General features: G+C 40.4%; 1 protein-coding gene across 1 annotated transcript in view; it reads right to left on the bottom strand.

Annotated features, from left to right (window-relative positions):
- Positions 1-25,840, bottom strand: part of LOC134298431 (complement component receptor 1-like protein) — a 35,427-nt gene extending 9,587 nt beyond the window's left edge. The window contains exons 1-15 of the mRNA XM_062978632.1: positions 25,679-25,840; positions 19,673-19,775; positions 18,449-18,534; positions 17,372-17,551; positions 16,287-16,389; positions 12,798-12,883; positions 11,724-11,903; positions 10,661-10,763; positions 10,037-10,125; positions 7,281-7,463; positions 4,750-4,941; positions 3,908-4,099; positions 2,845-2,871; positions 255-321; positions 105-167 (exon numbers count right to left, since the gene is read on the bottom strand). Of these exons, the coding sequence (XP_062834702.1) occupies positions 105-167; positions 255-321; positions 2,845-2,871; positions 3,908-4,099; positions 4,750-4,941; positions 7,281-7,463; positions 10,037-10,125; positions 10,661-10,763; positions 11,724-11,903; positions 12,798-12,883; positions 16,287-16,389; positions 17,372-17,551; positions 18,449-18,534; positions 19,673-19,775; positions 25,679-25,775 (1,751 nt within the window). The 5' untranslated portion in view covers positions 25,776-25,840. The remainder of the gene's footprint in view (positions 1-104; positions 168-254; positions 322-2,844; positions 2,872-3,907; positions 4,100-4,749; positions 4,942-7,280; positions 7,464-10,036; positions 10,126-10,660; positions 10,764-11,723; positions 11,904-12,797; positions 12,884-16,286; positions 16,390-17,371; positions 17,552-18,448; positions 18,535-19,672; positions 19,776-25,678) is intronic.
- Between the last annotated feature and the right edge of the window lie 788 nt (positions 25,841-26,628).

The following is a 26,628-nucleotide window of genomic DNA, read 5'->3' as shown; positions in this document are numbered from 1 at the left end:
AGACAAGGAAGACAAGGAGAGGAAGGGACAAAATCTTGCTCTCCTTAGTAAGATCAGACAAAAGGAAAATTGTTGCAGCTTCTGTTGTCTTGAACTTAACTTACCGATTTGGCATTACTTCAGGAGGCATTGATATAACTTCAACAGGTGGCCCCACATTTTCCTTTCTGAAATGTAGAAGAAAACACACAGTGTAAATGATGCATGGCAGAAAGAATGAAAGTAAGAAGAAAGGAAAATTTAATAACACTTACGCTTTTTGTTTACAGTATCTCCTGTAACTCAAATCTGCCAGTAGCCAAAAAAGCATGAGTAAAAATACTACAAGGAAAAGGAGAAGGGGGTTATTTTTAAAAGAACCAACCAGAGAGTTTATCTTAATTTATTAGGTAGTAGATAGTCCTCTCATCAATTAAAATAAATATAGGGGGTTATTACCAAATTTCCTTCACATACAGTAGGACTATGTGATTTATCTCAGCACTGAATACCTTAAGATAAAAATACTCAAAGTATTTATATTGTCTATTCCAAAACAAGAGGTCTTTAAAAAAAACCCTATAATATCAATACTTGAAACTGCCCCCATTCAGCGAACCAACAAAGTAAAGAAAACACAATCCTTTTCAGCTATCAGTGTCAAACTTTTGAAATACAGGCTTTTCCCAGGACCTCTCATTGGGAATGTGGGAAGCCTACAAATCTAATATTTGTAAAATGCATGTCAAGAATTCCAATTAAAAGATCAGACTAGTTACTCTCAAAATCTTTGAATGTGATTGTCCTGCTTCTTGGCAGGGGGTTGGACCGGATGGCCCACAAGGTCTCTTCCAACTCTATGATTCTATGATTAAACAATCTAAAAGGGCACACCCAAAAGAAATATGGAGCCCACAGTCAACATCTGAGTTTTCCAAGAACTTCTAACCAAACATCTAATTCCAATCTCAAAACAAAGCAGAATATTTATCTGACAAGTAATAAATGACTTGTATGGCTTGATCTATTTAGATTTTCTCAAATTAAGTGAAATTAGAAACATGAAATAAACTAAAGGATTTAAAACAGAAGTTTAAAGAGTATTCAACAATAAAGTTCCTTGCCCTAGTGAACTAAAGTTATAAACATTCTAGAAAAGAACAGGGAATCTCTCTTAAACACTAGAAAATAATGTTTCTAGGACAGAATGGAAAAATCACTCTGAAACACTGTAACTGAATCAAAACAACTGAGGCTATTAAAGGTGCTTTGAAGTATGGAAAGGACTACTGAAAGCAGGGGTCCCCAAACTACGGCCCGCGGGCCACATGCGGCCCGTCGGAGCTATTTATCTGGCCCGCGGGGCGGTAGCTCCCTCCTCTGCCAAGAAAGGTGTGTGTGGCAAGGAGAAAGAGGAAAAGGACTTTCCCTTCTCCCTCGCCCCACATGCACCTTTTCTGCTGCCACTGCCACCGAGGAAGGAGCATGCAGGGCGAGCGAGGAGGCAGGGAAGTTGAGTGCCTTTCTCCCCTCGCTCGCCCCACGCACTCCTTTCCCGCCGCCGCTGTCGAGGAAGGAGTGCGTGGGGCGAGCGAGGAGACAAAGCCATTCACCTTCCCTGCCTCCTCGCTCGCCCCGCGCGCTCCTTTCCCGCCGCTGCCAGCGAAGAAGGAGCGCGCAGGGCGAGCGAGGAGGCAGGGAAGGCGAGTGCCTTTCTCGCCTCGCTCGCCCCGCGCACTCCTTTCCTGCCACCACTGTCAAGGAAGGAGTGCGCGGGGCGAGCGAGGAGAGAAAGCCACTCACCTTCCCTCGCCCTGTGCGCCCTTTTCCCGCCGCTGCCGCCGTGCACTCCTTCCTTGACTATCATTATTACTATCATTGTATGACACAGCAAACAAGATAGATATGTTGGATTTCGTATCACAAAATCACAAGTCGAACACTTCCCAAGTGTCTAGGACTGTGTGATGTATTATTATTATTATTATTATTATTATTATTATTATTATTATTATTATTTTATTATGACACAGCAAACAAGATAGATATGCTGGATTTCGTATCACAAAATCACAAGTCGAACACTTCCCAAGTGTCTAGGACTGTGTGATTTATTATTATTATTATTATTATTATTATTATTATTATTATTATTATCATTATTATTTTATTATGACACAGCAAACAAGATCTGGATTTCGTATCACAGCTGGATTTCGTATCACAAAATCACAAGTCGAACACTTCCCAAGTGTCTAGGACTGTGTGATGTATTTTCGGATGATGTGCGCAGATCCCATTATTATTATTATTATTATTATTATTATTATTATTATTATTATTATTATTATTATTATTATTGAGTGACTGTCAGGGGTGCTTTGATTATGTTTTGTTGCACAAAAGCAAAAGGGGTTTGGACTAGATGGCCCAAGGGGTCTCTTCCAAACCCTCTTTATTATTTTGATGATGATGATGATTAACATTGAGGCTGTATTTGTTCCCTTTTTGTTTGTTTTTTTACTTCATAATAAGATAAGTGCAGTGTGCATAGGAATTTGTTCATAGTTAAAAAAAAACACTATAGTTCGGCCCTCCAACGGTCTGAGGGACCGTGAATTGGCCCCCTGTTTAAAAAGTTTGGGGACCCCTGACTTAAAGAATTCATTCCTCGGGTTTCATGGAACAGATTTGCTACTTAGCCAACATAATAACATTTAGATCTCATTCATCTGAAAATCAATTATTTTGATAATTCCATAAATTATTTAATAAACAAGGTTTATTTATAATATGAAATGCTGACAAAACTAATGCACTTGAGTGACACAATAGTCCTTGTTGCTTTTACAATTACATACATACCAATTATCAGCATCACAAGGAGAAAGTCTAAAGAAGGGAGAAAGTGTTGTGATAAGTTAGTTTCTTTTAAAAAAATGTCATTATATTTTTTTAAAAGGTTGCTCTCTTAAAATGGAATGTATATTAGAAAGTGTCAGAATCTTTCAGTATGTCATTTCTTAAGTAACAATAAGTAAGTGTAAGTAAGTGTAAGGATCAAGCCCAATTAGGAGCTTTGGTCAACATTGTGACACAGAGAAAAGGGCTCCAAACTGTCATTGGCACTTCCCCAAAGATGCACCCACACGTGGCCAAGATGAGCTGCATTTTGTGCAAGAAGCGCCCCAAATGCCCTCTTTATAATTCATACAATCAAATAGTATTTAAAAGGCTAACTTCCATCCCTACAATTACTGATGCCTACTGTCAGAGGCGATAATGTCTATACACTTCAAACAAATGTGCACAATATGAATCTTGGATGTCATATGCATCTCCCAACATCTTAAGCATTCGCTCAACAAGCATCCTAATTTGATCTCCCTTTTTAAAAGTTTTCTACTTCCCCACTGCAGCCAGAAATGAAAAATGTGTAACCAGGATCACTGGTGAACATGGTGGAGAAATGGGTTTTTACTTTTTTTACCCAGAAATCCTTGTACAGATTGTGTTTTACTGTATAGAAATAGTATGTTGTTCTAGAGAAGGATTGGGAGATCTCTTTCCAACCTCTCAGAACTGCTGGGATATGAGTATTCATGCAGCTTTTCATCTGATTCTTATAGGGGCAGATTTGGAAATGGAGTTCAGCACTCTAGATAGCTCTTTTGAAATTAGACTAAAATTCAGATTAGATGCCCAGCATCCTCAAATACAGAAGCCATGCATTATATATACGTGCATAATGTCCACCTCAACATAACATTTTACTCTCATAAGCTTTGCATAACAGGTTGGTAAATGTTTGTTCAAGTCTGCTTTAAACATTTTACTAAAAAAAAAACCAGCCAATTTCTGAGGAAAAATAAGAGGGCCAGGAAATACAAGTTTTCCTATAACATCTATGTTCAAATCTTATACATACTCAGAGAACAGGTTGGCATATAAGGTGTCCACTTTTTCCCGCCAATGTAACGTATGTTAGATGGTCCTATTAATGTATAGCCGGCATTACATGACACAACAACACTATCTCCAGGCTCATAATGTTGTTTCTTTCCCTCTATGATGGCACCATTTTGGATTTTCAGTGGAGATATGTCTGGTGATGTCCTAGCTGAAAATGCAAATAAAAATTATTAACAAAACAGAGCCAAAAACCAGCCCAAAACAGAGCAACTTGTTTGAAAATAAGATGTCCTTCACCAAAGGTAACCCATGTTATGAAAATAATTCCTGTAATATGATCCAGATTTTTCAGCCTAGGACTTCATACAAAAATATTCTTGTATCCTAATTTGTATCCTTGATCCTCCTGGGTGAAAAATCATTGCCAGATTTTAATCTAAAAACATAGGTGAGGATTCCCTAACAAGGTAATAACTTTTATGCCATTTTTAATGCAGTGGAAATCACTTATACAATCATCCCAGAACTTCATACTACCTGTTTTACTATGTCTTCTCCTCAGAATGGCAATTGGAAGTGATGTGATATTACTTCTAGTTACCATTTTGAGAGAGTTGAAGGAGGATTATTTGGGATTATTGTGGGGAGTGTGGCCTACATGGGGATCAAGTGGTGGAACTGGCCTCTTCTTCCCTGACCTATCCCTTTCATAAGTGATAGAATGGTGGCCATAAGAAAGGAGCTGCAACCATCCAAAGGAAACCAAAATCAGGCAGTGTGCCCTTTGAGGCGCTGGAGCATGTCAACCCCAACTTAGACAAATAGATGTTGATACCTCAGAACTGAATATATACCTACACAAACAAGGTCTCACGGGAGGATTCCACACATTGTAGCCTTGGCATTCCGTAGTCATTTCCACTGTGTCATCAGGGAAAGAATTGTCCACATTGCAGGTTATTGTGATACTCATTCCCATCGCGTATGTTGGGAACAATAACTGTATTGTTCCATTTACAATGAATGGAGCACCGCATACTTGTGGACCAACTGCAGCAAAGAAGTTTACCATGATTCCATGATTCCACAAAGTTATAAAAACAAGAGGCACATAACACAAAGCAAAGAGAAAAATCACTCCTAACTGCATTAATTTCAGTTAGCTGTCCTTATATTAGTTTTTCAATATGGTGATCAACTCAGTTTCTGATATCTTATCCAAAATTCATTCAGCAAAGATTGGGCCCATTGGCTACAATGGGAAACTTTAAAGGCTCAATCCTCAGTCATTTTAAGACCTATCTGCATGAAACCTATCTCAGTTTTAGACCTCATTTACAACTGCCTGCCAAGTTTCAAAACAATTCACCAATGCACTGATTTTTTAGAATTATTTTAAGTTTTAACCGTAACATTTTTTAATGAGGCAAACTGCAAGAAAGGATTCTGGGAATTGTAGTTGCCGGTAGTGTCAATTTTCAGCCAATCAGAGCATGGACACAACCAGGCTTTTTACTGGCTGAGAAACAGAGAGAAACTTCAACTCCCATCATGCGTGGGAGGAACTTAGAGACTTTTCAATGCCCACCCCAGGCAAGTGCTGCTGGGAAAGCGAGTTTCCAGCAGGGCCCTCTCTGGAGGAGAAGCCTAGGAAACTTTCCAAAAATACATGGACGGACGTTGCTTCTGCTGGGGAGGGAGAAAAAGAGGCTGCAATAATCTTCTCCAGGAGCCCTGCAGCAGACTTCTGCCTCAGGTATATTGCAGACTTAACTCCATCCTCTCCCGGAGCTGATAAAATCCGGTTCCCTCAATCTGTTTTGCCGGCTTTGTGGTTCCCTCCTCCTTGTTCTGTTTTTGGAGATTATATAAAACGGACCACTGAATATTACAAATCATTTTCGTTCAAACTGATTCAGGCCCAAGCCTAGTGCCTAATATTAACTTTTAGGACTCTTTAGAGTGTCATCACTAGAGGTGCCCATCTACTACTTCAAGGACCAATAGCTACAGTTTTTGTTGACACCCAAAACTGCATCTCCCATAAAAAGCTCAGCTGAGAGCAACTATGAAGCATAACTGAGGAAGAAGCTGCCAAGAAAGCGCCCCTTCCTCTGTACTTGCTGCAGTCCTCAAGGGCCTTTTCTGCGATCTTCATTCCCTCGGCCACATCAGGGTCAAAAGCTGAACTGAGATCGGTCTCTGCAAAAGGGGAAGTTGTGCAGCTTGCTCTGCTGTGCTATGAGAGGCAGCTTCAGGGGATGCAGCCTTGGTGGCAGAGGAACTGGAGGAGCTCATCCCAAAGACAAACACCACTGCTGTAAAAGCAGGGAAGGTGGTACCAGTAATTTCTTCCACAGAAGTTTATGTAAAGTAATTTCAATGTATTATTCCCATCAACAAAGATTAACCACCCCATCTTCAGATATAAAAGCAGATTAAAGCTATGTTTATTTTTAAAGGCTATCATATGTGCCCCTATTTCTTCCATCTGAAAGCAGACTACTGAAAAACTCAACCTGTAACACAAGCATCATAACAAGCATTGTAGGGTAACTTATTATAAATTACTTAATCAATGAATGAAGAACCATGGAGGTAATCCCCTCATTAAGAATGGGATAGGTTCTGTAGGTTTGCCCTTTTGTATGCATATCAGGAGCCCTTAGTGGCGCAGCAGGTTAAACCGCTGAGCTGCTGAACTTGCTGACAGAAAAATTGGTGGTTTGACTCTGGGGAGTGGAGTGAGCTCCCACTATTAGCTCCAGCTTCTGCCAACCTAGCAGTTCGAAAACATGCAAATGTGAGTAGATCAATAGGTACTGCTCTGGCAGGAAGGTAAAGGTGCTCCATGAAATCATGCCAGCCACATGACCTTGGAGTGTCTATGGACAACACCAGCATTTCGGCTTAGAAATGGAGATGAGCACCAACCCCCAAAGTCAAACTCGATTAGACTTAATGTCAGGGGAAAACCTTTACCTTTACAATGCATAATGGAACAGGTACATTTTTAAAGTGTAACTCCGGCTAATTTTTCCCCCCGCTTTGGATAGCATAGGAAAGGGTTAACACACTGTAACATTTGTTTCGCGGTCTCTGCCCCCTTTTCAGAAGATTTCCCCTCACTTTCTGTCCCTGTGACACCTGGATTTTGAAAACTGTGGATTCTCATGGAAACAAGGATTGGTGATAAAGCTTCTGTGAAGACACCTTTCCCGGTGATAACTCTTGCAGGAGTGTGTTGTGTTTTATTTTCTAGGGGAAGATTCATCTCACTTCCTGTTGTTCTACTCACATTTGTAATCAGGAGTTGCATGTAAGTCAGATGTTTGTAACTCAGAGACTGCCTGTAATGGATAATATTTTTTCAAAATAAACCATCTTACTTTTTTCACAAGTTGGTAACTTAGGGTACCAGCTACCATTCTCGTCACATCGATTAATGTAACTTCCAACCATATAGTACCCTATTTTGCATTCAAATGTAACAGTGTTGCCATATGTATGCAATGCTCCTAATCCAGTTAACATTATTCCGTGAGTGACTTCTGGATTTTCACACTTTACCGCTGAAAAGAACATAAACATAAATATTAATAAACAAACACTCTCACTCCCAACAAAAGAATACTGCTGTTTTGTTTGTTTTTTGGACATATATACCTTCTTACAAGACAGTATTTTCTTGCTGACTTCATATCTGAAAAGTTGGGTTTTATTAATCTTGATGTTCTCTGAATTTATATAATTAATGACTCATGTTAAATCCCTGCCATATGTTCTCTTTAAAAAATTCCTCCTTCCTGGATTCTACAATAACAGTTAGCAATGTCACAAATAAATATAAAATAGTATATTCTGCCACAGAGAGACAGCAGAGTGTAATGGTTTGAACACTGGATTACATCTCTGGAGACCAGGGTTCAAATCCTACCTCAGCTATGGAAAATCTTTCCCTGAAAACCCTGTGAAAGGTTCGCATTAGGGTTCTCATAAGTCAGAAAGAACTTGAACACCTACCTACAACAAACACACAACTTATTCTCCAAGGGATAACAATATTTCCAAAAAAACCCTGTCATATTGCTTTTGAATCACATCATAATTTCCATATGGAAGGAAAACATGTGGATTGGCAAAATCGTTAGATTAATCTTGATTTTTTTTCTCTCTCTCTCTCCAAGACCTGTTTTTTAAAGTAGATTTACCTAAGTCCGAGCCCTTCCAGACAGGCCCCATATCCCAGGATCTAATCCCAGGTTTTCTGCTTTAGAACTGGATTACATGAGTCTGCATTGCCAGATAATCTGGAATAAACAGAAATCCTGGGTTCAGATCCTGTGATCTAGGGCCTGTCTGGAAGGTCACTCCAGCAGCAGAACCCAGAGTCCTCCCCAATTCCTTTTTCTGCATCAGATGTCAGGTTATGGTGGAGCAAGCACTCCTTGAGAAAAAAAATCAGTGGGAGTCCCCTTTCCTCTCACTTTCTTAAGCCAGACATGGGAGAAGCAGCAAAAAGTTGGGGGTGGGGGGTGGGTGAAATCTTTCAGATTTAAAGGAAAGGGGGACTCAACTTGTAGAAGGATAATAGGGATGGAAACAACCTAGGTTTCCTTGAAAAACAGTTCCCCAGTCTATGAATAACTACATATGTGCTTCTGATTGTGGCAAGACCTAAAGAAAAAAAGTCCCTTACCTCTAGACTCAGTTACTGCTCTTTTTCCGGTCCATTCAGTAGAGGTTATAATATATTGTACACAGACAACATTTGCCCTGCCCCCAATGGAATATGTTCACTGCGCCTGACTAGTAGCTATTGCTTAAGTATGTTTTCGTGTATATGTTTTTATGATTTTATGTTTATATGTTTTAAATGTTTTTATGTGATTGTATTTTATTGTGTATTGCTGAGCTTGGTCCCCATGTGAGCCGCCCCGAGTCCTTTCGGGGAGATGGGGAGGGATATAAGAATAAAGTTGTTGTTGTTGTTGTTGTTGTTGTTGTTGTTGTTGTTGTTGTTGTTGTTGTCGTCGTTGTTGTTACTAAAGAAAGACTTCTCCAAAGATCCCAGTGCCCAGCTATCTTGTACAGGAAGATATGCCATGTTCACTCAAATCTAATGCTCACCTTTTTGGGTGAAATTACCTTCCCAAGATTAGGGTGTGCATTAGATTTACATCATACAGTAATCTTAGTGCTGAGCCAAAGCAAACAGGAAAGCTGCTTCAGAAGCACCTAGTGCTTCTATTTGAGGGGCCATCTCTAATTACATGGCCGGGCTCAATGATATGCAATCCTGGGATTTGTAGTAAGGCATCAGCATTCTTTGGCAGCCCCCATTATCCCAAACGACAGCCCCCATGACCCCATAGCATTGAGCCAGAGCACTTAAAGTGGATTCATTTGTGACCTGAAAGGTCAAATTATAAAGGGGTTTGCTACTCTTAACCAGAATCCTTGTGCTTGGAAACAGTCAGAGAAGTTCTTGTAACAAAAGAATCGAATGTACCTATAAATGTACCTATAAATTAACAGAGGGAACCTACAGACCATAGCCATAAAATTGAACATAAATTTTTCAGCAACACTTTAAGTCACACCTCCAAGAAGTATCTTACTCTTGTAAAACACCTATCCTGCCAGATAATCCATCCAATATATTATCATGCATGTTAGCCTCAAAAACCGCCAGGACATTTAGCAGAACCAACAGGGACATTCTTCATATTTCCAGTTCTTAATGTAGATCACCCAGCAATGTAGTTAAAGCTGTCTTAAGCCCACAGCCAACTCTGAAAACAAACTGGGATGGTTCTCAAAGAATCCCTTATACTGAAACATTACCTCTACCATCTTTCACAAGAACAGAGTATCCAAAACTGGCCTCCTGAAATTATCCAATACGTCACAATTGAAAGGGGCTCCAAAAAAGTCTTACCGCTGCTCTTTTTTGGGGTGCTGGAACAATTCCTTGATTTAAAGTGTCAGTCGCCATTCCCCCCCCTCCCCCAAAAAAACCAAAATCCTTCTGTCTCTACAGCAACCGTTACATAATTACTTTTTGTAAAAGATCTCCCATGATGTTCTATCAGCATTGCTCTTAAATAATTAAGCACATATATTAGTATAGAATGTAACATACTTCGTTCACAGCTAGGAAGTGGAGTACTCCATTTAACCTCACGTCCTTGAGATACACACACACTAGAACTGTCTCCAACTAATCTAAACCTATACAAAGGAAATACAAAACGATATTATCAACCTATTTAGAAATCTGAGTTATGCAATAGCAAACAGAAAAGCATGGACACATAAATTATGAATTCATGTTACACATTCTGCCCTTTGTCGACCATACTTCCAAAGCTACAAACTTCTTTGTCCAGGAGGCTGGCATTCATAGTCTCATTTGAATTTTTTTTAAAAAAAACTTGTTTCCCAAGTCCCCCAAATGCTCTCCCTCAGAAACTGGAAAAGGTGGCCAAATCGTCTACTTGCAAACAACAGTTTCTTTGATCCAGCTCTACACTAAAAAGGTGAGAAACGTATTTCTACACTTGACTGGTGATCTTACCCATTTAAGAGAAATGTTCATTATCAAATTGAGACACTACTTTCAATTGGATTCCTCTCTTATCCTGTACTGAATTATGAGTTTATGATGCAAGGTTTTTAACTTCAGCAAAAGGAATTCAGAATAAAACTACAAGTGGGTTAAAATGCATTTTGGCACCCATTTAGCATCTTTATGTAGTGGCCTTACCCTGGATTACAAGAATATGTAACTTCCGAGCCAATCTTGTAGTTTGTCTGTTCTTCTTGGACTACACCATTTGTCAGTGGGCCTGGATATGCACAGCTAATATCTAAAATGAGAAAAAAAAAACCATGAGCATCATACAGAGTATATGTAGTCAGATAACACATTATAAAATACTTAATTGCTAGTACTGTAGTTTATTATCACTGAATAAAGATCCATAATTGATTGAAAATCAATGATCTGGGGATCACAACCAGACACAGTGAAGACATCTGCTCTTGCCCTTTGCTACTCTGCTGCTGAATACGCATACCCAGTGTGGAATACATCTCACCCCATTAAAACAGTGGATGTGGCTCTTAATGAGACATGCCAAGTTATCACAGGATGTCTACGCCCCACACCACTGGAGAAATTACACTATTTACCTGGTATTGCACCACCTGACGTCCGTCAGGAAGTAGCAGACAATAGTAAAAGGACTGAGGCAGTGACATCTCTGGCCCATCCTCTGTTTAGATATCAAACAGCACGCCAACGCCTTAAATCAAGAAATATTTTCTAAGATCTACAGAGATACTCACAGGAAAACATCAGCAAGCAAGAATCCAAAAGTGGCAGGCTAAAACCCGGAACCTCAAGCCATGGCTGATACCGAAGGAGAGACTCCCTCCTTAAGCATACGGAAGACTGGGTGACTTGGAAGGCACTGAACAGACTGCTCTCTGGCACCACAAAATGCAGGGCCAACCTTAAGAAATGGGGCTACAAAGTGGAGTCCACAACATGCGAGTGTGGAGAAGAGCAAACCACAGACCACCTCTTACAATGCAGTCTGAGCCCTGCCACATGCACAATGGAGGACCTTCTTGTAACAACAACAGAGGCACTCCAAGTGGCCAGCTACTGGTCAATGGACATGTAGTATAATGCCCAGTTTTTAACTTTGTTTGTGTTTTTAAATACATTACAACTGTACCCTCGGTTCGTTTCTGACATGATAAATAAATAAATAAATAAATAAATAAATAAGAGTGAAAAAGTATTTAAAAAACCATCTTACTTTTTTCACAAGTAGGGAACTTAGGCTTCCAGTCACCATTCTCATCACATCGACTAATGTTACTTCCCTTCATGACGTAGCCAGGTCTGCATTCAAATGTAAGAGTCTTGCCATAGTTCCTTGGTCCTGATGCACTAACCTTCGTTCCACCTCCGGTTATTATATCTTTACACTTTACAGCTGAAATGAATATAGATATTAACAAATCAATACTATCACACACACATAGAACACTGCTGCTCCTTGATAAATGAGTATGCTTTCTTACAAGCTAGCTTTTTTTTTGCTGATTTGACGCTCTCTCTGAATTTACACTACAAACAATTCCCTGTTATATCCCTGCCATATGTTCTCCTGAAAAACCTCTTCCTTTCTGGGTTCTACAATATCAGCAGTGCTACAAGTACATATCACTTAGTATCTTCCAGTTCCAGCATTGGAGGATAGTTCTGGAGACCAGGGTTCGAATCCCTGCTCAGCCAAGGAAACCTACTGGGTGATCTTGAGAAAGTCACACTCTCTCAGCCTCAGAAAAAGGCAAAGCAAAACCCTTTCTGAACAAATCTTGCCCAGAAAACCTGTGACAGGTTTGCCTTAAGATTCTTCAAAGTCAGAAAGAACTTGAACACATAAAACAAACCCCAATGTCTTCTCCTATGGATAATGGAATTCAAAAGAATATCTGGTTATGGTTGAAACTATCCCATACATTACAGTTGGAAGGGACTTCCAACAATAGTCTTATTGCAGTTTTTTTTTTTTGGTTTTTTTTTAAACCGATGCTGGAAACCTGCCTTGCTCCAAGGTGTTATGGCCACTTTGTTCCCCCCTTCCACCAATCTCCAAAGCAACTGGAGTTAATTGTGAAATCAGGAATTAGCTGTCCTTATTTCTCAGAGACTCATAGTTGCATTTGGAATAGCCAAACTGTGTAACAGTAAATCTTACACTCCCAGTTCCTTTTCTAGTATAATGTGCAGAATTACATTTTAGAAGAGATTTCCCATTATATTCTAGTAGCATTCCTTCCAAATCATTATGGACACAAATTAGTATAGAATTTAAGATACTTACGCTCACACCTGGGAAGTGAATTGCTCCATCCAGCCTCTCCTTTTACGTATACACATTCACTAGCACTTTCTCCAACTAATCTGAATCTATATGCAGGAAACACAAAACAAAATGACCAACCTCTATAGAAACCTGAGTTATGCACTAGCAAACAGAAACATGAACCAATAAATAATAACTTTCTATATATATAAAAATGTAAGGGACTGGGGGCCTAGAAGTAAGCAACAAAACTAAACGCCCCAGAACCATGAAACTTGGCAACACAACCCACCATCCTTGTCCCTAGGTTCTGACAACAAAAATAAAAGAAAAATAAAGGCCTAATTAGAGGGAGAGGAATAAATGTTTTTATCCAATTGCTGTTAGAAGGGTAAGCTCCGCCCACTTGGTCTCCTAGCAACCCACTCAGCCCAGGGCCTCTTCAACCAGGCTTCTTCCACACTGCCTATAAAATACAGATTATGATTTGAACTGGATTATATGGCAGTGTAGACTCAAGGCACTTCTACACATCTATATAACCCATTTGTAATCTTATATTATCTACTTTGAACTGGGCTATCTTGAGTCCACATTGCCATATAATCCACTTCAGTGTGCATTTTATACAGCTGTGTAGAAGGGGCCTCATATAATCCAGCTCTAAGCAGATAATATAATATTATAAATATACAGTACAGTCTCACTTATCCAACATAAACAGGCCGGCAGAATGTTGGATAAGTGAATATGTTGGATAATAAGAAGGGATTCAGGAAAACCCTATTAAACATCAAATTAGGTAATCATTATACAAATTAAGCACCAAAACATCATGTTATACAACAAATTTGACAGAAAAAGTAGTTCAATGCGCAGTAATGCTATGTAGTAATTACTGTATTTACAAATTTACCACCAAAATATCACAATGAATTTAAAACATTGACTACAAAAACATTGACTACTAAAAGGCACAGTGCGTTGGATAATCCAGAACATTGGATAAACGAATGTTGGATAAGTGAGATTCTACTGTAATATGAAATAATTACTGTGGTATAATAATACAGGACCATATAATCTCTAAAACCAGGACAGTAAATAAATAAAGCAGGGAAATTGGGAATTCCACAAAGGAAACAATCAAAGCCAGCTAACACCTCCCAAGAAAGGATTCTTCCAGAAAGGAAGCTGAGAAGGGAGTGAAGGAGTGTGTATTACCAAAGTCATTATTACTATTATTATTATTATTATTATTATTATTATTATTATTATTATTATTGCTGTGAACCATGAAAATGAACATAATCTGGCTCCAACTATTCAAAAACACTAAAATCAGAATATCTAAAAATTACCATGGTATAATAAAACAGAACAATACAATCTCTAAAATCAGAACACTAAATAAAGAACAACACTCTAAAAACAAGGAAATTCCAGACGGGAAACAATCAGGGCCAGCTAACACCTCCCAACAAAGTATTCCCATCACCAAAGTCTGGCAAATCCTCTGTTTTCTGAGGGCCACAGACTCTTTTTTTTTTGGACTGTGTGCGCTCAAGCACTGCATATGGGTACTTCTTTATCTACACAGACAGTAGAAGCATATAAAATATCGTAAAGAACAACACTCTGAAAACAAGGGAATTCCAGACAGGAAACCATCAGGGCCAGCTAACACATCCCAACAAAAAATTCCCTCAGGGAGGAAGCAGCCAGGCTTTAAAGCTGCAAGGCCATTACATGCTAATCATTTTGCCTAATTGCAGCATTCATACATGCCTCCAACAGACAAAAAAACCCAGAAATATTGTATATTCACAAGCTTTAGGAAATAATATCCCCTGATGGTGTAGTGTGTTAAAGTGTTGAGCTGCTGAACTTGTGGACCGAAAGGGCGCATGTTTGAATTGGGGGAGCGGAGTGAACTTCTGCCAACCCAGAAGTTCGAAAACATGCAAATGTGAGTACATCAATAGGTACTGCTCCAATGGGAAGGTAACGGTGCTCCATGCAGTCATGCCACATGACCTTGGAGGAGTCTATGGACAACGCCAGCTTTTCGGCTTACAAATGAAGATAAGCACCAACCCCCAAAGTCAGGCACAACTAGACTTAATGTCGGGGAAAACCTTTGCCTTAACTACCACCAATTCCTCAATACTTTATTTCCCATACCACCATACTTCGCCACAGCAACGCGTGGCCGGGCACGGTTAGTATGTTATAAAGTCCCTTCGTCCATTCTGCTCTTCACTGACTATACTTCCAGAGCTCAGCGTTCTGGGTGGATTGTACAAGAGAAGGCAATCCTGTGGGCAATCTGGACCCAAACCATGTAGGGTTTGGTTTTGACAAAGTCAAAACTAACACTTAGTACATTTGACTAAAGCTGAATCTACACTGCCATAAAATCCAGATTATCTGCTTTGAAATGGATTATCTGAGTCTACACTGTCATATAATGAAGTTCAAAGCAGATAATCTGGATTTTATACGGTAGTTTAGATTGGCAGCAATTGGCAGCAATTAGAGTGATTTTAATACAAGTGTGATATACTAATTTCTAGGTATTCCTGTAACTAGTCTGGCTACCGTCTTTTGATCTATTGGAGTTTCCAAACTTGGTACAGAGGTAGTCCAATGGAAAGCACATTCCAGAAGTCCAACCTTGAGGCTATCAGCTCAAGATGGTAATTCTCTTTGCTACAGTTCCGAGCTGACAATGTGAGAAATTTATTTCATACTTATCTACTCCTGACTGGTGAATTTACCCATATTAAGAGAAATGTTCATTATCAAATTGAGACACTACTTTCAATTGGATTCCTCTCTTATCCTGTACTGAATGATCAGTTTATGATGCAAGGTTTTCAACTTCAGCAAAAGGAATTCAGAATAAAACTACATGGGTTAAAAATGCATTTTAGCACCCCCTTAGCATCTTTATTTATTTATTTATTTACTACATTTATATCCCGTTCTTCTCACCCCGAAGGGGACTCAGAGCGGCTTACAAATCAAATGAACACACAATATATTATTAGCATAGCACAATATAAGCATTAAATTATTATATTGTACTATATCATTATATGGTAATATTATTAGTAATATTACATTTAATATATAATATATAATTAATATTATTGTATTGTATTATTAGTAATATAATAATTATTAGTAATATAATATTGTATTCCATTATAATATTATTATCAACATTATATCTATATGCAATATATTATCTATTTATAAATTTTGTATATGTATATGCATATAAAATTAGCATAGCATGTTGCTATGGCACAGGAGACAAGATGAAACCATCTTCCAGGCTCTCAGGTTGTTATGATGTCTTCCTGGCCCCCTCCTTCTTCATTCAGTAGTATGTATTGCTCTTCTCCACAACCGCATGCCATGGACTCCACTTTGTAGCCCCATTTCTTAAAGTTGGCCCTGCATTTTGTGGTGACAGAGAGCAGTATATAGTGGCCTTACCCTAGATTACAAGAATATGTAACTTCCGAGCCAATCTTGTAATGTGTCTGTTCTTCTTGGACTACACCATTTGTCAGTGGGCCTGGATATGCACAGCTAGTATCTAAAATGAGGGGAAAAAACCATGAGCATCATACAGAGTATATGTAGTCAGGTAACACATTATAAAATACTTAATTGCTAGTACTGTAGTTTATTATCACAGAATAAAGATCCATAATTGATTGAAAATGAATGATCTGGGGATCACAACCAGACACAGTGAAGACATCTGCTCTTGCCCTTTGCTACTCTGCTGCTGAATACGCATACCCAGTGTGGAATACATCTGACCCCATTAAAACAGTGGATGTTGCTATTAATGAGACATGCCAAGTGATTACAGGATATCTACGCCCCACACCACTGGAGAAATTACACTGTTTGGCAGGATTGCATCACCTGAAGTCCGCCGGGAAGTAGCAGACAATAAGAAAAGGACCGAGGCAGTGACATCTCTGGCCCATCCTCTGTTTAGATATCAAACAGCACGCCAACGCCTTAAATCAAGAAATATTTTCTAAGATCTACAGAGATACTCACAGGAAAACATCAGCAAGCAAGAGTCCAAAAGTGGCAGGCTAAAACCCGGAACCTCAAGCCATGGCTGATACCGAAGGAGAGACTCCCTCCTTAAGCATACGGAAGACTGGGTGACTTGGAAGGCACTGAACAGACTGCTCTCTGGCACCACAAAATGCAGGGCCAACCTTAAGAAATGGGGCTACAAAGTGGAGTCCACAACATGCGAGTGTGGAGAAGAGCAAACCACAGACCACCTCTTACAATGCAGTCTGAGCCCTGCCACATGCACAATGGAGGACCTTCTTGTAGCAACACCAGAGGCACTCCAAGTGGCCAGCTACTGGTCAAAGGACATGTAGTATAATGCCCAGTTTTTAACTTTGTTTGTGTTTTTAAATACATTACAACTGTACCCTCGGTTCGTTTCTGACATGATAAATAAATAAATAAATAAATAAATAAATAAATAAATAAATAAATAAATAAATAAGAGTGAAAAAGTATTTAAAAAACCATCTTACTTTTTTCACAAGTAGGGAACTTAGGCTTCCAGTCACCATTCTCATCACATCGACTAATGTTACTTCCCTTCATGACGTAGCCAGGTCTGCATTCAAATGTAAGAGTCTTGCCATAGTTCCTTGGTCCTGATGCACTAACCTTCGTTCCACCTCCGGTTATTATATCTTTACACTTTACAGCTGAAATGAATATAGATATTAACAAATCAATACTATCACACACACATAGAACACTGCTGCTCCTTGATAAATGAGTATGCTTTCTTACAAGCTAGCTTTTTTTTTTGCTGATTTGACGCTCTCTCTGAATTTACACTACAAACAATTCCCTGTTATATCCCTGCCATATGTTCTCCTGAAAAACCTCTTCCTTTCTGGGTTCTACAATATCAGCAGTGCTACAAGTACATATCACTTAGTATCTTCCAGTTCCAGCATTGGAGGATAGTTCTGGAGACCAGGGTTCGAATCCCTGCTCAGCCAAGGAAACCTACTGGGTGATCTTGAGAAAGTCACACTCTCTCAGCCTCAGAAAAAGGCAAAGCAAAACCCTTTCTGAACAAATCTTGCCCAGAAAACCTGTGACAGGTTTGCCTTAAGATTCTTCAAAGTCAGAAAGAACTTGAACACATAAAACAAACCCCAATGTCTTCTCCTATGGATAATGGAATTCAAAAGAATATCTGGTTATGGTTGAAACTATCCCATACATTACAGTTGGAAGGGACTTCCAACAATAGTCTTATTGCAGTTTTTTTTTTTTTTGGTTTTTTTTTAAACCGATGCTGGAAACCTGCCTTGCTCCAAGGTGTTATGGCCACTTTGTTCCCCCCTTCCACCAATCTCCAAAGCAACTGGAGTTAATTGTGAAATCAGGAATTAGCTGTCCTTATTTCTCAGAGACTCATAGTTGCATTTGGAATAGCCAAACTGTGTAACAGTAAATCTTACACTCCCAGTTCCTTTTCTAGTATAATGTGCAGAATTACATTTTAGAAGAGATTTCCCATTATATTCTAGTAGCATTCCTTCCAAATCATTATGGACACAAATTAGTATAGAATTTAAGATACTTACGCTCACACCTGGGAAGTGAATTGCTCCATCCAGCCTCTCCTTTTACGTATACACATTCACTAGCACTTTCTCCAACTAATCTGAATCTATATGCAGGAAACACAAAACAAAATGACCAACCTCTATAGAAACGTGAGTTATGCACTAGCAAACAGAGAAGCATGAACAAATAAATAATGACTTTATGTTATAAAGCCCCTTCGTCCATTCTGCCCTTCACTGACCATACTTCCAGACCTCAGCGTTCTGGGCGGATTGTACAAGAGAAGGCAATCCTGTGGGCCCAAACCATGTAGGGCTTGGTTTTGACAAAGTTAAAATTAACAGTACATTTGACTAAGACCAGGCATGTAGCCAGGGGGAGGGGGCTTGAGGGGCTTCAGCCCCCCCCCCCCCCCGAAATTCTCAGGGTGGTCCGCGAGAAAGCCTCACAATTATTATTTAAACTGTTATGTTTATTCATATCATGATCTGATCACCATGCTCAATATATCCCATATGAAAGGGGGAATTTGGATAACGATACAAAAGGTTTGCTAGGGCAGATCCTCTCCCGCTCAGACTCAGCCCCCCCCCCGCCCCCCCCCCCCGCCCCCGAAACAAAATCCCAGCCCCTCCTGAAACAAAATCCTGGCTACCGGCCTGACTAAGACTGAGTCAACACTGCCATAAAATCCAGATTATCTGCTTTGGAATGGATTATCTGAGTCTACACTGTCATATAATGAAGTTCAAAGCAGATAATCTGGATTTTATATGGCAGTTTAGATGGGGTCTAATTGGCAGCCATTAGAGAGATTTTAATAAAAGTGTGATATGCTAATTTCTAGGTATTCCTGTAACTAGTCTGGCTACCATCTTTTGATCTAATTGGAGTTTCCAAAATCGGTACAGAGGTAGTCCAATGGAAAGCACATTCCAGAAGTCCAACCTTGAGGCTACCAGCTCAAGATGGTAATTCTCTTTGCTACAGTTCCTAGCTGACAATGTGAGAAATTTATTTCATACTTATCTACTCCTGACTGGCGAATTTACCCATATTAAGAGAAATGTTCATTATCAAATTGAGACACTACTTTCAATTGGATTCCTCTGATCTCCTGTACTGAGTGATCAGTTTATGATGCAAGGTTTTCAACTTCAGCAAAAGGAATTCAGAATAAAACTACATGGGTTAAAAATGCATTTTAGCACCCGTTTAGCATCCTTATGTAGTGGCCTTACCCTAGATTACAAGAATATGTAATTTCTGAGCCAATCTTGTAATGTGTCTGTTCTTCTTGGACTACACCATTTGTCAGTGGGCCTGGATATGCACAGCCAGTTTCTAGAATGAGAAAAAAACCATGAGCATCATACAGAGTATATGTAGTTAGATAACACATTATAAAATACTTAATTGCTAGTAGTTTATTATCACAGAATAAAGATCCATAATTGATTGAAAATCAATGATCTGGGGATCACAACCAGACACAGTGAAGACATCAGCTCTTGCCCTTTGCTACTCTGCTGCTGAATACGCATACCCAGTGTGGAATACATCTCAACCCGTTAAAACAGTGGATGTAGCTCTTAATAAGACATGCCACATTACCACAGGATGTCTACACCCCACACCACTGAAATTACACTGTTTGGCAGGTATTGCATCACCTGACGTCCGCCGGAAAGTAGCAGACAATAATAAAAGGACCGAGGCAGGGACATCTCTGGCCCATCCTCTGTTTGGATATCAAACAACACGCCAACACCTTAAATCAAGAAATATTTTCTAAGATCTACAGAGATACTTGCAGGAAAACATCAGCAAGCAAGAGTCCAAAAGTGGCAGGCTAAAACCCGGAACCTCAAGCCATGGCTGATACCGAAGGAGAGACTCCCTCCTGGGCATACGGAAGACTGGGTGACTTGGAAGGCGCTGAACAGACTGCTCTCTGGCACCACAAAATGCAGGGCCAACCTTAAGAAATGGGGCTACAAAGTGGAGTCCACAACATGCAAGTGTGGAGAAGAGCAAACCACAACCACCTCTTACAATGCAGTCTGAGCCCTGCCACATGCACAATGGAGGATCTTCTTGTAGCAACAACAAAGGCACTCCAAGTGGCCCGCTACTGGTCAAAGTACATGTAGTATACTGTCCAGTTTTTAACTTTGTTTGTGTTTTTAAATATACATTACAACTGTACCCTCGGTTCGTTTCTGACATGATAAATAAATAAATAAGAGTGGAAAAATATTTTAAAAACCATCTTACTTCTTTCACAAGTAGGGATCTTAGGTTTCAGTTACCATTCTCATCACATCGACTAATGGCACTTCCCTTCAAGATGTAGCCAGTTATGCATTCAAATTTAAGAGTCTTGCCACAATTACTTGGTCCTGATGCACTAAACCTTATTCCATGTCCGAGTGCTATATTTTTACACTTTACAGCTGAAATGAATACAGTGTTCCCTCACTACTTCACGGTTCACGTTTCGCGGATTCGCTGTTTCGCGGTTTTTCAATACATTTTCCTCCACCACAGGCAGGCATCCCAGGGTTCTCCATTGCTTTGGAATTTGCATGACCCCACCTACTGCCCTTCCCTTTCAAATCTCTCTGCAGAACAAACACACCGGAATTGTGCAGCAACTAAACATACTGGAGGAGTTTGGGGGATTGACTCCACATGGTGGAAGTTGTAGTTCACCCTGCATCAAGTCAGAGCACTGTGACTCCTACTGGAGAATTTAAAGGAGTTGTAGTTCACCTATATCCAGAACGCTATGAACCCAAACAATGACGGGTCTGGACCAAACTTGCCATGCATACCCGATATGCCCAGATTTGAATACTGGTGGGTTTTGAGGGGAATTGGCCTGGACATTTGGGAGTAGTAGGTACTGGGATGTATAGTTCACCTGCAATGAATGAGCACTCCGAACCCCACCGATGATGGACCAGGACCAAACTTGGCACACAGAGCACCCATAACCAACAGAACTTATTGGACAAGTTCAGGAAAAAGGCAGTTATAGTTCACCTGCATCCAGAGAAACAGTGATCCCCACCGACAATGGACTGGGACCAAACTTTGGACAGAGAAGCCTCATGACCAACTGAACATACTGCAGGGGTTTGTGGGAATGGGCCTTGAATCTGGGAGTTGTAGTTCATCCGCATCCAAAAAGCACTGAACCCAGCCAACGACAGATCTGGACCACACTTGGTATACAGAACCAAAATGGCCAACTTTGAATACTGGCAGGTTTGGGGAGGATTGACCCATGATTCTGGGAATTGTAGTTCACTCACTCCAAACTAAGACTCCAAACATTCAAAGACAAGTAGGGCCTTTCTCAAATGACCCGGGCACCGCCGGGTCCTCAAGCTAGTACTTTATAAAGGGTGGATCAGGGCAGCCCCCTAAAAAGAAAAACATACCAAGGAAGCAACAACAACGCAAACAGGAGTATGAAGTATCTCATCTGCTTTTGATATCACAAGGAGTATTAAACCTTGAAAAATCTAATTAAAAAAATAAAATGTTATCTACAGAAATAAAATAGTTTTTGTTCAGTTTTGAGTCATAGAACGTTTCCCAAGAATTTGTAGCAGTAAATGACAGACACTTTTGAGATCCCAAAAACTAACAGATGTATTTTGGCATAAAAGTCTGTCTTCCAGACTCAGATTCGTGAGACTGTTGTATTATCTTTACCTGAGAACTCTTTTCTCTTTCTGAAACAGCACACGCATACACCAGTAAAAAATATGAGTTTAAAAAGGGGGGGGGGGGAGGGGAGATAGTTGCATCATAGCATTCAGAATCAAGTGCAAATCAAGAAGACGTTTTAAAATGTGGCAGAAAAGCAATATTGTTAATGTTTTCCTAAACACCTACCGGTATGTGAATGAGATGTAACACAAGATACACATGGCGAAATTCAGTTTTAAGATAAGCATCAAATAGATTTGGTCATTATTATCTTTTTCCAATTGACAGTGGAAATGTTCAGCCACTAGAGAGTGGATCAAAACAGAATATAATATAATATAGCCTAATAGTCACATAGTTCTGGAGTCTCTCAGAATTCTTTTCAAAATAGATAGTTGATTATGATCCGAAAATGGAATATGGAAGGGGGATTTGCATATAATCCGTATTTATTCAAGTCTAATGCACCATCAAATCTAATGTGCACCTCAATTTTCAAAATCATGAAACCAAAATAAATAAATAAATAAAATATTTACTGCCAAATGTAACATGCAGCAGCAAAAGCTGATTTGGCCAAAAAAGTGTGCATTACAGTTGCTGCCTACTTAGAATTCCTTCTTTAAAAAGAAAAAGTGTTAGAACACCAAAGCATCCAGAAATTGAAAAGAAAACTCTGGGTGCATCTATGCTGTAGAATGAAACCACTTAAATTGCCTTTGTTTAATGCTATGGAATCATGGGGGCTGTAGTTTTACAAAGCCTTGGGCCTTCTCTGTCGAAGAAAGCTGACGCCTCATCAAACTAAAAATCCCACGATTTGATAGCATTGAGAGATGGCACTTAAATTAGAAATGGTGTCCCTCAAATAGGGGTTCTAGGTGTTCTAGAAGAAGCTTCCCCTTTTGCTCAGCACTAAGATTACCGTCAGACATGAATCTAATGTGCACCCTAATTTTACAAAGGTAATTTAGCCCAAAAAAGGTGAGTGCTAGATTCGAGTATAGAGAGTAGGTTGTAACATTTCTCATCCCACCGTGAAATGGTGGCATTGTGTGCTCCTGGGAGTCAAGAGGTAATCAGACCAAGGACCTCTTTACATGGGGCATTTTAGCCCTGTTTTGCCACTTTGTTTCATGGCTTAGATGGAGCCTGCCGTGGGCCATCACACAATACACGACAGGCCCCACCTACATTCCTCCCAATGTGGAGGGAAGCGCCGACCCCACTATGGGAAGGAAACTGTATTCTGGGTAGCTTTGACGAACGACCCGCACTTTCCTCCTCTTTTTCCCATCTGATGGGGACAGGGTGCCAATGCATTGTATGATGGGGAAGGAGGGAGGGTGCGCAGGGTGCCACGAGCCACCCAGCACAACTGCCCTATTGCCAGCAGCTGCTGGCAAAACAGTAGCTGCCAAAAGGGCTATGTGAAGAGGTCAAAATGTGTCCAACAGCTATTGAGCAAAAAAAAAAAAATAGTGTGGGGTGAAACTGGTGAAGGAGCTCTCGGAGACAGTGACAGTGGCACTATAGCTAACACATGTTAGTACTGTGCAGAAGGAAACACAGTAAATACCATTTGAGTTTGTTTTTGTTTTGTTTTTACAAAAAAAAAAAACCTTTTGGTGAACATGTGCAATGGATCTAGGAATCTTAGTAAACCACAAGCTGATGGTGTGATGTGCATCAATAGGAGTATAGTATTAAGATTCAGGGAGATTATAGCCCAGGCATGGGCACACTTCAGTCCCCTCCAGGTGTTTGGGACTAGAACTCCCACAATTCCTAACAGCATGTCTGCCCATGCCTGTTACATTTCCTCTCTATACTGCTTTGGTCAAATCTCACCTGGAATAATATTGTGTCCAGTTCTGAGCAAAGCAATTCACAAGGTATATTGGCAAGTTGGACTATGTCAAGAGAATGTTGGTCCAAATCAGGGGTCCCCAAACTAAGGCCCGCGGGCCGGATGCAGCCCTCCAAGGGCATTTACCTGGCCCCTGTCCAAAACTTTAGACTTAAGGTTGACCTAAGTCTCTCTGGTCTTTGGAGGTCTCTTTGCTTACCCATGGTCCTATAAGACCATCTAGATGGCCTTTGAGGGTCCCTTTCCTTATCTTTGTTCTTTTGATGGCCTGATGAGATCATTTAGATGTCCTTTGAGGGTCTCTTTCCTTACTTATGGTCTTATGAGACCATCTAGATCAGGGGTCCTCAAACTTTTTAAGTGGAGGGCCGGTTCATGGTCCCTCAGACCGTCGAGAGGCTGAATTATCATTTGAAAAAAAAAATGAACAAATTCCTATGCACATGTCTTATTTACATTTAATATATAATATATAATAATTATTATATTGTGTTATTAGTAGCATTATATTATATTACATGATGATATTAGTATCAATATTATATGTATACACAATATATTATATTAATTACCATAGCACAATATTAGTAAATGAAAGAATACAATATTTAAAAATAAAAACAATTTTAACCAAAATACAGTAAACCTATCAGGATTTCAAGGGGAAGTGTGGGCCCTTCTTCTGGCCAATGAGATAGTCAAGTTAAGTAGAATTGTTGTTGTTGTGTGCCTTCAAGTCATTTCAGACTTTGGGTGAGCCTAAGTCTAAAACTGAGGGCGGGGGCCAGGTAAATGACCTTGGAGGGCCGCATCCGGCCCCCGGGCCTTAGTTTGGAGACCCCTGATCTAGATGGTCTTTGGAGGTCTCTTTGCTTACCTATAATCTTATGAGGTCGTCTAGATCAGGAGTCCCCAAACTATGGCCCTCCAAGGTCATTGATCTGGCCCCTGTCCTAAACTTTAGACTTAGGGTTCACCTAAGTCTGACATGACTTGAAGGCACACAGCAACAATCCTAATTTTGGACTATTTCATCATATTCCGGCCCCCCAACAGTCTGAGTGACTGTGAATCGCCCCTCCACTTAAAATGTTTGAGGACCCCTGGTCCAAATAATAAAGGATATGGAAACCATGAATCCCTATGAGGAGTGGCTTAGGGCACTGGGTATGTTTAGCTTGGACAAAAGGAGGATGGGAGGGAACATGACAACCATGTTTAAACATTTGAAAGGATGTCACAAGTTTGTTTTCTGCTGGAAATGGAACAGTGGATCCAAAATGCAAGACAATAAATTCCACATTACTTTTACATTACTGTAAAAGATGTTGGACAGTGGAATACTGTCCTCAAGTGGGGTGGAACCTCCTCAGGGGATTTTTAAGCAGAGGCTGGGTGGCCATCTATTAGGAGTGCTTGGGCTTTTTCTGCATGGCAGGGGGTTGGACTAAGTGGCTCTTGTGGTCTCTTGTGGGATGTGATCTATCAAATGTGTTGGGTTTTTTCTTGTGTGGCTCTCCCTACGGCCACCCGGAGCCTCCTCCCCTTCAGGCCCAAGCCCTCTCGCCCTTGCCGGAGAGGAGCAAAGCCCCGAAGGAGGGAGGAGCCCAGGCGCGCACTTCCCGCCAGGAGAGGAGAGGCGAGGAGAACCCACCCTGCGCGGCCCCGGGCAAGAGCCCCAGAAGCAGAAGCAGCAGAGGCAGCCTTGTGGCCCCGAGGCCCCGGGCCCACGAGCACAAGCACCGTCGCATGCCGTCGAAAGCGAGACAAGGAACGATGGACGCGCGGTCACAGCACCCAGTCCGTTAACTGGAAAGAAAGCAACGGCAAACGGCCGCCGAACTCTAGAAAGGAAGGCACACACGGCTTGTGATTGACAGGCCGTTGGCAAGGAGATGAGCAAAACATCGCACGTCTTGGGGGGGGGGGGGGGCGGGGCGGGGGGGCAGGTAGGCTTCCTAGTGTTGTCGAAGGCTTTCATGGCCGGAATCACTGGGTTGCTGTAAGTTTTCTGAGCTGTATGGTCATATTCCAGAAGCACTCACTCTCTCTTGACGTTTCGCCTACATCTATGGCAGGCATCCTCAGAGGTTGTGAGGTCTGTTGGAAAACGATGCAAGTGGGGTTTATATACAGTAGCGTCTCACTTATCCAACGTTCTGGATTATCCAACGCATTTTTGTAGTCAATATTTTCAATGCATTGTGATACTTTGATGCTAAATTCGTAAATACAGTAATTACTACATAGCATTAATGTATAATGAACTACTTTTTCTGTCAAATTTGTTGTATAACATGATGTTTTGGTGCTTAATTTGTAAAATCATAACCTATTTTGATGTTTAATAGACGTTTTCTTAATCTCTCCTTATTATCCAACATATTTGCTTATCCAACGTTCTGCCGGCCCGTTTATGTTGAATAAGTGAGACTCTTCTGTATCTGTGGAAGGTCCAGGATGGGAGAAATAATTCTTTTCTGCCTGAGGCAAGTGTGAATGGTGCAATTAATCACCTTGATTAGCATAGAAAAGCCTTGCAGCTTCAAAGCCTGGCTGCTTCCTGCCTGGGGGAATCCTTTGTTGGGAGGCATTAGCTGGCCC

The sequence above is a fragment of the Anolis carolinensis genome, chromosome 4 (genome assembly GCF_035594765.1).
Source record: "Anolis carolinensis isolate JA03-04 chromosome 4, rAnoCar3.1.pri, whole genome shotgun sequence".
NCBI lineage: Eukaryota > Metazoa > Chordata > Lepidosauria > Squamata > Dactyloidae > Anolis > Anolis carolinensis.
This window is presented reverse-complemented; position numbering and strand designations above follow the sequence as displayed.